Raw genomic sequence first — 13,842 nt, forward strand, 5'->3', positions numbered from 1 at the left:
GCCGAGGGAGAGCACGTGGGGCGGGGGGACACGGGGGCAGCACCGGCTCGGCGGGGTTACACCAGCTGCGGTCGCCCACGCTGGTCCCTGGCTGCGGGGGCTGGAGCCTTGCGGCGCTGGCCTGGCTCCAGCTCGCACCTCGCTGGTGCAGCAGCCTCGGCTCGGCCCGCGGCCGCTCTGCGGACACCGCGCTCAGGAGAAAGGACCCTAGGCGGCACACGCGGCACTGGATTTGCCTCTGGTGACTAAATTTATTCAGCAAGAAAAACTCTCGGCCGGCTCCACGCTGGCCAGCCATTTACAGATAATAAAGTATAACAGATCTGTCACGTAATCCAGAAAACAACCTCGGGCAGTTACAACTAAAAAATAAAGTGGATTTGTTTAATTTAAAAGCTCAAAAATAACAAGCCATATGTTTTTAAACATGTAGTAAACACAAAAGCAATATAGTCTATGATACAATGTACACTATACACAGTGGGGATGTTGGGCAGCACACGGGGAAGGAAAGGGGGGTTAAAGTCCCAAGATTCAAAAGGAAACGCCACGTCACTTGGAAACAGAAAGGGGGAAAGAAAGAAATCACTGGAGAGAAAGAAAAACAAACTTCATTACTGGAAAAGAAACGTTAGGAGAAAAGGGGCAATGGGATGGGCAGCATCTTAAAGGGGAGCAATTAAATAAAGATTAAAAAAAAAAGCACTCACAATACACAGTGTTCATAATCAGGAGCGGGGAGCATAAGGCAACGATCTCCATAGAAAAAAGGGACCTTCCAAAGGGGTTTATATAGAGATATTTATAGCTATTTATAGATTTTAAATATAAAGTAGGAATGTGCTGTGGAGCCTCTCCTGGGCCGTCCGCACCGAAGCGCCCTGTCGCCTCCGTGCCCGGCTCCTGTGTGCCCACGAGGACGTTTCGTCGGCTCCGGGCCACGGCCAGGCCCTTCTGCAGAGGTCGCCCGGGGCGCTCTGCCCCACGGCCCCGGGTCCGTACGGAGGTTCGGCCCCTCGTGCCCTGCAGAAAGGGCTTCTCCTGCGTTGGGGCCCGGCAGCGGGAGGGAAGGAGGATGTCCCCAAGGGCTGTGCTGGCGGGGGCACGGCCCCTCTCCGGGGGCACAGGGACGTCGGAGTACCGCGAGGGCCGCGGAGTCCCGGGCCAGCGCCCGGGGGGCCCTCACAGGGCCTGTCCGCGCGGTCGGGGAGCCGCGGGGCGGCTGCCGGCCCTACAAGTTCTTGGTGACCAGGTGGGTTTTATAGTGCTTCGTCAGGTGGTCGCTCCGCATGAAGCGTTTCTGGCACTGCGCGCACTCGAAGCGCTTGTCACCTGCGGGAAGAGCGGCAGCGGTCAGGGCTGGACAGCCGGCGCGCCTCGGCACGGAGGCCATCACCGCGCTCCCAGCCCTGCTTTGGTCCTGGTGTTTCCCTAACCGGCCGCAGTCACAACTGCGGGGACCTCCCAGGGCTGCGGAGATGTGCCTGTGCCGGGTCCTTTCTGCAGCCACTGCCCCCTCCATGGCACTTCTGTCAACACCTGCATCTGGAGCAGCCTAAAGGTAGCAGAGACCCTCCCTTGCTTTCCGATCCCTCCCCAGTAACTCAGCCAAATGGCAAGGACAATATTGCGGTGGCCCAAGTTCACCCTAGTCCTCGGCTCAGCACGCCCCTTCGGCTCTTATGGGGCCCGGGGCCTTGCTGAGCGCTGAGGCTGCCCGGGGTGGACGCAGGGGGCCGCGCGCCGGCGCCGAGCCGTGTCCCGCGGGGCTGCAGACCTGTGTGCGTGCGGGAATGCCGCTGCAGCTCGTCGCTGCGCGTGAAGCGCTTCCCGCAGAAGACCCAGTTGCAGACGAAGGGGCGCTCGCCCGTGTGCAGGCGCACGTGAGCGCGCAGCAGCGAGGTCTTGCGGAAGGTCCGCCCGCACTCGGGGATGTGGCAGATGTGCTTCTTCTTCCCTTGGTCCCCCGGCCTGCAGCGGGGCAAAGCGACAGGGCAGGCGTTGGGCTCAGGGACGGCCGCGCCTGCCCGCGGGGCCGGCCCTCTCCCCTCCGCGTGCCGCTCACCTCTTCTCCCCGTCCTTGCAGTTGGGGCAGGTGCACGCCATGCGCCGCCTCTTCTCCCCCGGCTGCATCTCTCCGGACAGGGCTTGCTCCATCTGGAGCTGGATCTGGGTCGGGCTCAGCCCGCTGATGGTCAGGTTGTTGCCGGACACGTTCTGCACCGTCAGCTGCTGCTGGCCTGAGGGCGAAAAGGGGGGTTGAGGCTCTGCCCGGGGCCTTGGGGAGGCCTCAGCTCCGGCGGGGCCGCGCGCGCTCCTCCATGCTCCTCGTGCAGCTCCTGAGACCCTTTGGAGGCGGCCGGCCAAAGGGCCCTAGCTCGGGGTGGGACCGACCCCCGGCAGACGCCCCACGCCCCAGCACCCCCAGCCCCGCATGCAGCACTGCCACGGCCCCTCTGCCCCGCCACGTGCTGGCCCCCAAGCGGGGCAGGTAAGTCCCTTTTTTCTGAATATACTGTGCGGTTTTTCAAAGTTTTCGGTTTGACCCTTCGGGGTGGGGAAATGACCAAAGAGGAAACAAAAAAGAAACTTTGAAAAAACGTGCAATATATTGACCAAAAAAACGGGACTTACCCCGGACCCTAAGGGCCGCTCCACGCTCGGGCGCTCACGGACGCGGCGGCCTGGGCCACGCCAGGGCCTTGCACAGCACCCGGCAGCCGTGACGGGGGCTGGAAAGAAGAAGACGGGGTCAGCAAGCGGGATCGCTGCTCTCGGAGCAGCGGGGAAAGAGGAGGAGTGGGACCCGAGGGCCAAGCAGAGGAAGGGTCACTGCAAAGAGGGAGCTGTGGATTGCGGGCAGGGGCAGAGCAAAGGTGCTTCCGCATCCACCGGGAGAAAAGACACTATTGACCAAACCAGGCTGAGATCTGCCTCAATTCATTTCATTCATGGAGCAGCAGCAGCCAGCAGGTCCTACCGGTCCCCTCCCTGAAGCAAGGCCCCAGCCAACCTTGTGGCATGTTGCAGGGAACGGTGCAGGCGGCAGCAGCATCTGCTGTGGCATCTCCCCGACACTCACTGCAGGCCCCAGATTTACACACGACGCAGCAACTAAAAACCCCCTTAAAAACAACCCCAGCAACGCAGCAGCCCACTGCAGAGCACTAAGCCACGCCGGCCCGTATTTTATGCTGACATAGTTTAGTCAAGCAAGAAAGAACAGCTTCCGACTGCAAAACCGAGCCGGGACTCCTGCCGGTTCTTGCTGACAGAGAAACCACTGAACACCAGCAGGTCTTTCTGGATCAGAAAGCAGATAAACTTCCCCCAGACATGACTTCCTTCCCTCGGCTCCCTGCAGCAAGTGCCACCAGGCGTGGGCTGGGGATCAGCGAGCAGGGACAAGGCAGGTTTGCCAGGGCTGGGAGGGGAGGAAAGAGCAGCCGCAGAGACGTGCTGTTCCCCGCACAGAAGCTGTCTGGGGCTCACAGACAGCTCCAAGAACAGGCCAGGGGCTGTGCCTGGCTATTTTCGGTAAGAGCTTAAGGGACACGCTTGTCCCACAGGGGAGGCAAAGGGCTGGGTTCACTCTGAACGAACGCCAACCCCTCACTAGCTGTAACAGAGCTTGGAGGAACTCAGGGGTTGCGAAGGTGCCTCTCCTGGCCTGGCTATCGCAAACCCACCATCAACGGCCTTATCCACCTGGCAACACAGCGGACGCGAGGAGAAACGTCCCAGCCTCAGAGCTGGACTCCAGCGTCCCACAGGACTCTGCTGGAGTCAGCATGATTTGCAGCAAAGCTCCTCGCAGAGGACTGAAGGAGGGAGCCCCCCTGGAGCACCGGGTCCCGGCTCTCCCAAAGACACAGGCTTGGGAGCACCCAGCAGGGCCACAGAGACACCCTACGAAACACTCCGGGCCTCCTGGAGCCAAGGGAGCTAGAGAAACCAACGGCGTTTAACACTCAGCCCCCGGCTACAAGGGATCTGCTTACGAAGCTGCCATATCCCAGCTGCAAAGCGCAGCTAGCAGGGGCTCTCTGTCCTCCGGAGCAGGGAGCTCCCCACGTCCTGCCGTCCTGCCCGCCCACCCCGCCGCAGCGCGGCACGCAGCCCACCTCCGGTGTTGGTGATGGTGACGGGCACGCCCTGGACTTGCACGCCGTTGATGTTGATGGTCTGCATGGCCTGCGCCGCAGCCGCCAGCTGAGCCGTGTTCAGACTGATGATGCCTCCCGCGGGGGCGATCTTTGGCAGAGTGCGCTCCTTGCGCGTGGCCGGTTTCTTGCTGCCGCCCGCCGTGCCGGAGCTGCGGGACACGGGGCTACTGCAAGAGGTCCCAGATGGAGCCACCGTCATGGCTGGGGCTTCCTGGAGCAGCACTGTCTGCAGCTCGCCCGAGGGCGTTTTGAAGTAGACCTGACGGGAGGAGAGGAATCAGACCAGCCACCGTCACCAGGGGAAAACGTCTCCTTCCAGTGCGAGTCGCCCTCCCTACGCAACCCAGAAATCTGGGCCTGCAACAAGCCAAAGAAAAGCAGAAGTCGCCCAAGCATCTGAAAATACTGGGCCTCCCGCAGAAAGGTCCTGGCCGTGCACAGCAGCAAAGGGCCGCTTTGCCCTCGTAGCCAGGTTTCCAAAGGCAACACCAGTTACGCAGTCCAGCAGCAGGAGCCCTGCTCCCCCACCTCCCGCCATTTCCCAAGAGCTTCTGAACCAGCTGCCTAATCCCAACCCGATCAGGAAGCACAGCGGAGGTTTCAAGGACACTGCATTCCTACAAGTCCCAGAAAAACAGGCAGCCTTAAGAGAGCGACTTAATAAAGCCCCACTGAAGAAATGGCGACATTCCCAACTCTTCTTAGACATCAGGGAATCCACACAGCCGCTACAGAGGGCTGTCTAAATTGGTGCCAGGTAGGGACAGGTTGGCAGCTCACAAAACCCGCAGGCTTTGTAAAACCCGGGTCAGGGCTTGAAGGTGGAACAGGGCAGAGGAGGGACCTCGCAGAGGAGGGAGGGCTCAGGACATGGTACCTGGGTAGGGGTGGGCTCTGTCGTCTGGATCTGGAAGTTCTGGTTGGATTTTTGGGGGACGGTGGGGAGCGTGGCGGAGGCCGCCTGGACGACACGCAGGGCCTGCTGCGGGATCTGCACCACCTGCGGCTCCTGCTTGGGCTGCACCACCTGCACCTGCTGCACCACGGCCGGCTGGCCGGAGCCCGGGCTCTGCACGATGAGCAGGTTGTTCCCCGCCTGGATGATGTTCTCCGCCGTGGTCTCTATCAACACCGTCTCCACTTGCTCAGCCACAGCCATGGCGGCGGGCTGGGCTGGCGACGTGGCTTTCTTTCGAGGCTTTTTGCTGGGCTTCGAGGGGCTCTCTGCAATGATCTGCGCCGGCGTGCCAGGCTCAGCAGCGTTCACCAGGTTGTTCACGGGCAGGGTGAGAGTCACGTTGCTGCCGCTGGTTAGCTTGACAACGTTGCTTGCGCCCTGCACTGGCGAAGCTCCACCCTTCTGTGCCGGAGCCGGCTTGATTGGCACGGGCTTGTGAGAGGAAGAGGAAGGGGTGAGGATCGCTTGATTCGTGCCTGGAATAATCTGGATCTGGTTGGTGAGGTTGGGCTGGACTTGGATGGTCTGTCCTCCTGCGGCCTGGATCTGAGGCACTGCCTGGTACTGGATGTTCGCGGACGAGCGGGTCCCTTTGTTGATCACCGCTGGGTTCTGGATGGCGAAAACCAGCTGCCCTCCGGGGTAGGAGGTGCCAACCTGAGAGCCCTGGATCTGGAAGAGGTTCCCTTTCGACGACAGGATCCCAAAGCTGTTCTTTCCGGAGCCCAGGGGGAGCGGAGCGGGTTTGATGGGGACGAGTTTGCGAGGTGTTGGCTGAGGAGGGGCAGGAGGAGTCACAGCGGCTTCCACTGCTGGGGGACCAATCTTGCTACATGTCGCTGCGAGGAGGGCTAGTGGAGACGGCTGAGAGTCCTAGGCAACCGGGAGGGAGATGGGCGCGTTAGAGACAAGAGCTTGTGCCAAACAGATCTGGAGACCGTCCCGCAACACGTCCCTCCGCCCTTGCCACGGCAGGGAGCCGTGAGCTCGCCGATGCCCCAGCGCTCACCTGGGCAGTGGAGGCGGCAGGCTGCAGGTATTCACTGGGGCTGACGGCAGCAGTCGCAGCCATACTGTCCTCGCGATCTGCAAGGAGGAAGCACAGAGAGGGAGGGGTAAGACAGCAGCAAGAACAGAGCCCACAGCTCCTTGGTGTGCCCAGCCCAAGGCCCTGATGCCCAAGGGACTCTCCCAACATCTCCCTAGACCAACCACAACATCAAACCTCTCCCCTGTGCCTTCAGCACGGGGTTAACAAGGGGCTGGAGAACTCTCACTATTTCACCACCTTCTCCCCAAACACCTTTTGACCTTCATTCGCCACCACAGGGAACCACCAGCTACCGTGAGCAGCCGACCACAGGGCCGGGGGCAACAGGCGGGAACCCTCCGCCTTTGCCATGTTTCAGTACAGGGGTGAGTTGAAGCCGTGGCCTCCCCGGGCAGACAGGGACCATCGCTGCCACGCAGAGCCCCACGGCATCCCCACGGCAGCAACGGCCTCCCAGTTCCCAGCCCCGCGCTCTGGCCACGGCCCACGCTGTCTCCTAGCCGTTTGTTTTTCTAACTTTGGGAATTTCAGAGGACGGAGTTTTGGTACAGGATCATGTTTTTCAAGGCTGCAAAAACATTGTTTCAATTATTTTGGTATGTTGTTGGTGCTGAATGTTTGTAAGTCGTTATGTAATTAAAAGGTCACTTCAGGGAATAAAAGGCCGCTGGAGCTCGCTGGCAGCAGGGTCTGCGGAGGCTGAGAAAAGCTGCTGGTGAGCAGGGAGGAGAGGAGAGAGGAGAGCCCAGGAAGGCCCAGAAGGGAGAGGAGGCATCTGCAGGAGCCAGAGCCGAGGCTGCAGAGCCTACAGCATTTGCACCAGAATTGCACACCGCAGAGACAAACACAGGGAAAGGATGAGGGCAAAATCACAGCTGAGAAGCCACGTCGCTCAAAGGCCGCAGCAGGCACACGCCAGGCCGCGAGGAACCAGAGCAAGTGGCTGCAGCTCCCAGGGAACCAAGCGGGTTGCGCGGCAGGAGCTGGGTGCGAGGCAGCGCCGCGGCGGGGGGCACCCGGGGGAGAGCGGCGGCAAGGAGGCGATTAACTACCTTTACGGCATTCGCTGCCTTCTCATTCACAACTGTCCTCGGGAAGGTGGAGCAAGTTTGCAACCTCTGACGCTTCACTTCTACTGCCCTGAACGCTGCCGAGCAAAAATACCAGGGATGAGGCTGTGCCTGCCACTGGGACAGCTAGAATGATTTCTTCTTAAAGGCTTAATACAGCAAAGCCAGAGAGAGAGACTCCTAAATCCTCACAATTTGCTAAATCTTTTGTGCTAGACAAGAAAGACATTTCATCCGTGACATTTCCTTTGGCAAATTCCCCAGTTACCCCCATCTAGCATTTGCTGTATGGCTCAATAGCTTGATAATATTTGCCTAGACAAGGTGCCAGGGAGAACTTGTCTGAGCTCAAACTGTCTTTATTACCGCTGCTGACAATGTCCTGGTTTCAAACGGGGAATTATGGCCATCGGAGGAATACGGATGTTTGGGGGTTTCTTAGGGCGGCTGTGAAATACAGCCCCAGCTCTGGCGAGCCGACAGGAAGCCAGTGCTGTGGTATTTACAAAGATGCCTGGCTGCAGGAGTGATGAGAAGTACTGGCAGAGCACGATCGAGATACGAAGCCCCATATGGCTTCTAACACAATGTACCAGCCAAAACAATAACTGTTGCATAAGCACAGCAAGTGGCTTTTTGCTGCTCAGCAGGGACCAGGCAAAGCTGCGTCTCGGGACCGCCGCAGAGGGCTGTTTCCCGGGTTCCACGCAGGTGAAACGAAGACCTGGCACAGGCAGAGCCTCTGTTCAACCGCCTCGCGCTCCTGCCCGGAGAGCTGCAGGAGGCCCCGGGTAAGAAGAGGGGCTAAACGGATGGTGGAACAAATACATTTGGGGAAAAATAAATGCAGGTTTTGTTTCAAAGCTGAGAAAGGCAGAGAGGCATCAAGGGAGCAAACCCCACGCTCCAGAGAAGTCTCGTCCGCATCGCCTGTGGTAAAGGCAGGCGGCAGCGGTACAGGCTGGGCGCGGGTCATCAGCGCCGGCACCCGACCTCGACAAGGCAGACTCGAACCTTGCTTAAAGAAGCGTCTGCTGCCAGCATGTGACTGCGGGAGCCCCAGCCAAAAGCACATCTGCATTAGGAAAACGAGGATTTTCTGCTGTTTTGAAACTATGCTGGCTAACAGGCGGGAAATGCCTAACGCGGCCAAGGCTGTGAGCTGTCTCCCATATATCCGACCTGAGCGGGATGCACTGCTTAGCTCAACGAGCCGAACACGCACAGATACTGCCCCTGTCTCACGAACGCAGGGCACCAACGCGCTGTGAAAACATCCTCCTGCCCCACGAGGACAAGGCCTGCAGCTCCGACAGCCCAGAAGAGGAGCTGAAGCGCAGCCCGGGGAGAGCGCTAGACACGCGCCTGGGAGGAGGCAGCTCTTTGCTGACACGGGAGCCGGGAGTTCTGCAATCCGGTTCACCGGTGAGAGCGAACGCAAGCGCTGGCAGCTGGGGAAGAGCAGGGTGCCCACGGCAGGGCCCGAGCAGAGCTCGGCAGGGCGGGCAGGACGGGCGGGCAGGACAGCAGCACGCACCGAGGCACCGCGTCCACACCCCCAGCACAGACACCGACCCTCGACGCGCACACCAAGGCGCAGCGGTCACACAACACCAGAACAGCATCCGACACCCCCGCGGGGTGTACGGGAGGCACCGAGACCGCGGAGAGACGTCGGCAGATGCCGGGAGGGTCGGTGTGCGCACACAGCACCGGGCACAACGGGACCGAGCCTGCGCGCAGCACTCCCGCAGCGCCCGTGAGACGATGCCACGCTACACCAATTAACCAAACGGCATCGAAAGCGCATCAGCTTCGCTGGGCAAAGCGGTGCTGCCTTTCATTCTGCAGCCATACGCGCTTCTGTCCAGTGCAAGAGCCAGTCATCAGATCTCAATGCAGCTTAGGGCTGGCAGAAAAGCTATTTAGGCATTTTAGATACAATCGATGCTAACAGAAACGGAGTTTCAGCAATGTCAATGCCCTCAGCTCCCTCCTGGGCCACCGTGGCTGTCCTGTATGGCACTAACTGGTCTATAAAAATAATGTGGGTCATCAGAGAGACAGACAGCTCCTCCCTAGGAATGCAAAGCCTTTCACCAAACAGAAAGCAGCTAAGAAACAGCAATCGGGCCACAGGCCAAGTCACCAAGGAGCCCACTTCCCAAAGGCAGGCAGTTACCACGAGGCAGCAGACTCCATGGCTTCTCTCAAGGCAACGCAAAGGCTCTTTCACAGCCTGCTGCGACCGAGCGCATAAATCCCCAGAAAGAGTCAGCTCAGGGCTCCCGGCGCCTGGGACAGCATTGCATGAAAATTACTTGCACCATTTTTCAGAAAAGGGCATCCATTCCCTTTAAGCCACTCACTCTCGCTCGCTGTGGCAACCTCTTGGAGACCAAAGCATCAGACATTTGCACCCGGCTAGCTGGCCTGCGATAAAAGGACGCATTCTTCCCCAAAAGCCGGGAGCTTGTACAGCTGCCCAAGTTACACGGCTGCACCCTCCCTTCCAGCAGAATTAGGACACTGTTAAGGATTAACAGCCCTGACTACAAATAAGAGAAATGTTGACCTGGTCAAAAAGAGCGAGACATATCAGCGGAGATCCCATTAGCCCATACAAATAAATTAGGGTAACGACTGGGGGAGAAGCCCTGTCTCTCCATGGATGCAGCGTAATCCCTGAGCTACACGTTTATCCACCCCAGGGAGAATTCGCTCAGCAACTCAGGTCCAGTTTGCCCCTCTGAAAACCCCCAGCCAAACACTAAATGGAGCAGAACAGCCCCCTCAGGTGATTAAAGAGCACTGACTCACAACATTCATTCATTCTCATTTTTTATGGCCACTCTTCTGCCTTTTCTCTGCTTGTCACAAGCCCGTTTTTGTATGAAAACCCTCTCACTACAGAGTGGAAACAACAGCGGCCTCACCCCTTCCCTTCATCTCCCGTAAAGGGCAAAGCAACCAACAACTCAAAGACTTCTGGCTCAAGATCTGTTTCCTTTAGCATGTTATGCAAACAAATGTAATCGGGACTTGTTCCTGCCCCAGAAGATGCACACTGAGCGCCTCACGCACTAGCTAACCGCCCAGACACTCTGGCTTCTGCTCGACGGCTCTTCGAGGAGCTCGCAAAGCCAGTCGTGAGGTCACGGCACATGTAAGAAGTGCCCAGGGCTGGACTCGAACGATCAAGCTGTAGGAGGAGAAAACTTACCAATCGCGCCAGCCTCTGAGGCCCCATGTCCAGCCGGGGAAACGCCTGCTAGCAGCCAGCTGGAGCGCTCACGCCAGCACGATTGGTAGGTTTGCTCAGAGGCGGCTCCTTCACTTCTCACAAGAATTTATTTACTTTGGAAACTGTGCCATTATCTTCAATATTCTACAAGAGATATAAAGGGAAGAGATGGTTTTTTTTCCTCCTAACCAGAACAAGCTTTTTCCTCAGGGAGCTGCCTGGCTCCACTGCCAGACAAGCCTCTTTAAGGACCTACAACTTCCAGCTCAATGGAAGGAGCCGAGGACAGAAGGGCAAACGGTGACACACAACACCTGCCAGTCCTCACAACCACGGACACGACCAACACCCCCGTCCCGCAGCTTGAACAGCGCAGGCACTTTTACGGAGCTACAGAGCTCCCTTTCAGGAGCTTCTGGACAAATGTGTATGTTTTAGATTGCAGTTTCGAGTCCCATTTCCACAATATCCTTGTTATCTTTCATTATCTACTCTCGCAACCCCCCGACACAGGAAACACTGTGCCTCTGCACGGATGAGGCACAGGCTTTGAATCCAGGTCTTCCAGTTTTAGGCTAGTGCTATTCCCTGAAAAACCCTTCCCATTTCCACGACGGCTGTATGGAAATCATTAACCTGGAAAGAGAAGGTTTGGAGAAACACGCAGCGGGCCCGAGGCAGCCTTCCCGCCTCCAGCTGCAGCCGACTAAGGCCCGACCAAATCACAGCCGCGAGTGAGACAAGCCTGTCCTCAGCAGGGGCAAGGAGCACAGCACGGCAAAGAGAAGGTTCCTCTTCTGCGGCGGGGAAGCGTAACCGTACCGAGGGCAGGCAGCACGTGCAGGAAAACACATTCAGCGGCACCCAGCTCCGAGCGGCACGTGGGTACGTCATGCACCGCAGGAGGGACTGAGCTAACTTCCAGCACCCAGTTTAAGCCAATTGACATATCTGATCAAGTTACCACAGTTTTACTTAGTACCTCGAAAGGGAAGATGAATCAGAGTCCCCTAAAATCGATGAACGACCTCAGCAACTGCAACCGATACTCAAGATCATCAAGCTAAGCACAGTAATAGGGGAAAAAACACCCCGATGGCAAGTGCCCCCTTTGTTTTTCACGGCCATAAGCAATATTGATCTATAAATCTTAGAGTTAGAAACAAAGGAAGTGAAGCACCTGTGTATTTACATATTAACAGCAGGAAACCAAGCAAGGTCTTAGAATAAAACAGCCACAATTTTTGCTGTTGTTAATTCCCTGTTAAAATAATTCAAGAGGACAAAACCTTCCACGTTCTCCAAAAGACCCAGAAAGAGCTGTTTTCAAGATAAGACAGCTGAGAACTTGCTCCAACAAGAAAACACTATTATTTTAGAGTTGAAGGGAAAAATCCAGAACTGATTCCCTAACCGCTTTCTCTGCCTCTTCTAAGAGGAAAGATTTTGCCACAGCATAACTCTGATCACTCCGACACGCAGATGTTCCATCCACTCCACAAAATTACAGTTTGTTTTCTCCTTCTTTGATGTCCAGGGGAAACTCCCTGGCATTTCAGCCGCATTTAGGCACTAAGAGCGGGAGAACTAGCTTAAATAAGCCAAGGCTGCACACGCATGCTGCAGGACCGGCCTCGAGAAGGAGGGAGCAGCTCCTAACTCCGCAGATACGAAAGAGAGAGAGAGAGACAGAGAGAGGCAGCGAGAGAGAGATTTTAATGGCTTGAAAGCAAACACGGCACAGGGCACCCTTGGACGGCGGCTCCCCCAGAGAGGCTGGGTGGAAACTTCCAGCAGCAGCAGCTCTCACTCCCCCAGCAGCCAAGAGCCTGTTGCGTCTCCCGTCCCCCAGGGACCAAAGAGAGACCCCCCCCCCGGCCGTTCCTCCCTGCCGCCCCCCAGGGCTGGGGGCAGCCCCCTTGGCGTCCACGGCTCTGCAGCCCCCCTTGCCGCAAGCTGCCCGGCTGGGAATGAGCCCCAGCACCCTCCTTGTCCCAGGGCCCTTTACGGGGCAAGAAAGGGTGGGCTGAGACGCCCCGGGCCCCCCCGGCCCTGCCCCCCTCGGCAGCCGCCCCCCGTCTCTAGGCTCCTCCGCAACACACACCCGGCACGCCCCGCGCGCCCCCGGCACCCCCGCCGGACCGAGCCCTCCCCGCTGCTCCTAGCGCTGGCACAGCCCCCCCAGCCCCACGCGCCCCCTCCCCACACGCGCCCCCGGCCACGGGCCACCCCCAGGCCCCCCGGGCTCCTCCACGCACCAGCATCCCCCAGCGCCCCCTCGCTGGCACGGGCCCCCCTGCCCGGGCTCCAGCACCCCGGACGCCCCGCAGAGGCACAGACACCCCGGCACGGGTGTCTCCAGCCCCAGACACCCCCGGGCCCCCCCGGCACAGATGTCTTCCCCCCCGGGCCCCCGCGGACCCCCCCGGCACCGGTGTCTTCAGCCCCGGGCTCCCCCGACACGGGGCCCCCCAGCAGCCCGGGCACCTCCTGCACGGCCCCCCCAGGGCAGGGGCCCGAAAGCAGCCCCGGGCCCCCCCAGCCGGGACAGCCCCTGCCCCAGGCTCCCCCCCCGGGACCGGGACCGGGACCCCCTGCCCCGGCACCCGCAGCCCCCCCTGCCCCGCCACGTACCAGGGCTCCCCCCGCCGACGCCGCCGGCGGCCCCCCCCCGCCCCGGGGCCGGCCCCCCGCCTAGCCCCGGGGCCGCCCCGCCCCTGGCGGCGGCGGCGGCGGGTCCCCGGGGAGGCGGGCCGAGGCGGCGGGCCCGCCCCCTCCCGGGCTCCGGAAGCGCCGCCCGCCCGGCGCACGGAGAGGGCGGGCCGGGGCGGGCCGCGGAGGCCGCACGCCCCTTCCGGGCCCCGGTTCCGCCGCCGCCTCGTCTCCTCCCCGCCGCCCGGCCGCCCTCGGCCCGGCGCCACCGCCCCCCGGCCCGCCCCGCCCCGCGGAGCGCCCGCACAGACCGGCCGGAGCGGCGGCGGCTCCGACCCCCCTCACGGCGCCATCTTCCTCCTCCTAGGCCGCTCGGGCACCGCCCTGGAAGGCCCGCCCTCCCGCCGCCTCGCGGCCAATAACCGCCCGGCTTGCCGGCGTCCTGGCCAACCGACGCTGGGATGCTTTATCGCCGGCCAATCCGCCGTGGCTGGCTTCTTGATAGACAGCGCCGCTGAGCAATGGGGCCCGGTGATGGAGTGACACCTCCGCCAATGGGCGCGGGCCTCCGGGATGACGGACGGAAGTCGGAGACCCAATGGGAGGACAAACCTGTGATTGACAGCGCGCCTGGCTAATGAGAGCAAGCGCAGACTGTCCCCTACTGCTGATTGATTGACAAGCGTTCGGGAAGGGAGGAG

At 60.0% G+C, this 13,842-nt stretch overlaps 1 protein-coding gene across 8 annotated transcripts; it reads right to left on the bottom strand.

Annotated features, from left to right (window-relative positions):
• Positions 1–227: 227 nt before the first annotated feature.
• Positions 228–13,530, bottom strand: SP2 (Sp2 transcription factor). Of its 8 annotated transcripts, none has more exons than XM_064524644.1 (9): positions 13,453–13,530; positions 10,469–10,633; positions 7,228–7,322; positions 6,134–6,210; positions 5,044–5,997; positions 4,125–4,425; positions 2,066–2,240; positions 1,778–1,971; positions 228–1,332 (listed from the first exon to the last, which is right to left on the bottom strand). In XM_064524644.1, exons 4-9 carry the CDS (start codon positions 6,194–6,196, stop codon positions 1,232–1,234), a joined length of 1,788 nt encoding a protein of 595 aa, XP_064380714.1. In that variant the 5' UTR covers positions 6,197–6,210; positions 7,228–7,322; positions 10,469–10,633; positions 13,453–13,530; the 3' UTR covers positions 228–1,231. The 8 variants fall into 8 exon arrangements, with proteins under 8 accessions (XP_064380714.1, XP_064380717.1, XP_064380719.1 ...); XM_064524647.1 differs by lacking the exon at positions 13,453–13,530 and adding an exon at positions 13,124–13,231; XM_064524649.1 differs by lacking the exon at positions 10,469–10,633.
• Between the last annotated feature and the right edge of the window lie 312 nt (positions 13,531–13,842).

This window comes from Dromaius novaehollandiae, chromosome 22 (genome assembly GCF_036370855.1).
Source record: "Dromaius novaehollandiae isolate bDroNov1 chromosome 22, bDroNov1.hap1, whole genome shotgun sequence".
Classification (NCBI taxonomy): Eukaryota; Metazoa; Chordata; class Aves; order Casuariiformes; family Dromaiidae; genus Dromaius; species Dromaius novaehollandiae.

Coding starts and splice junctions, on each gene's coding strand:
- SP2 (XM_064524648.1), bottom strand. CDS start 6,196: ATGGCTGCGACTGCTGCCGTCAGCCCCAGTGAATACCTGCAGCCTGCC. Junction 5,998..6,133: donor CTGCCGCCTCCACTGCCCAG/GTGAGCGCTGGG, acceptor CCGGTTGCCTAG/GACTCTCAGCCGTCTCCACT. Junction 4,426..5,043: donor CAGAGCCCACCCCTACCCAG/GTACCATGTCCT, acceptor TCCTCCCGTCAG/GTCTACTTCAAAACGCCCTC.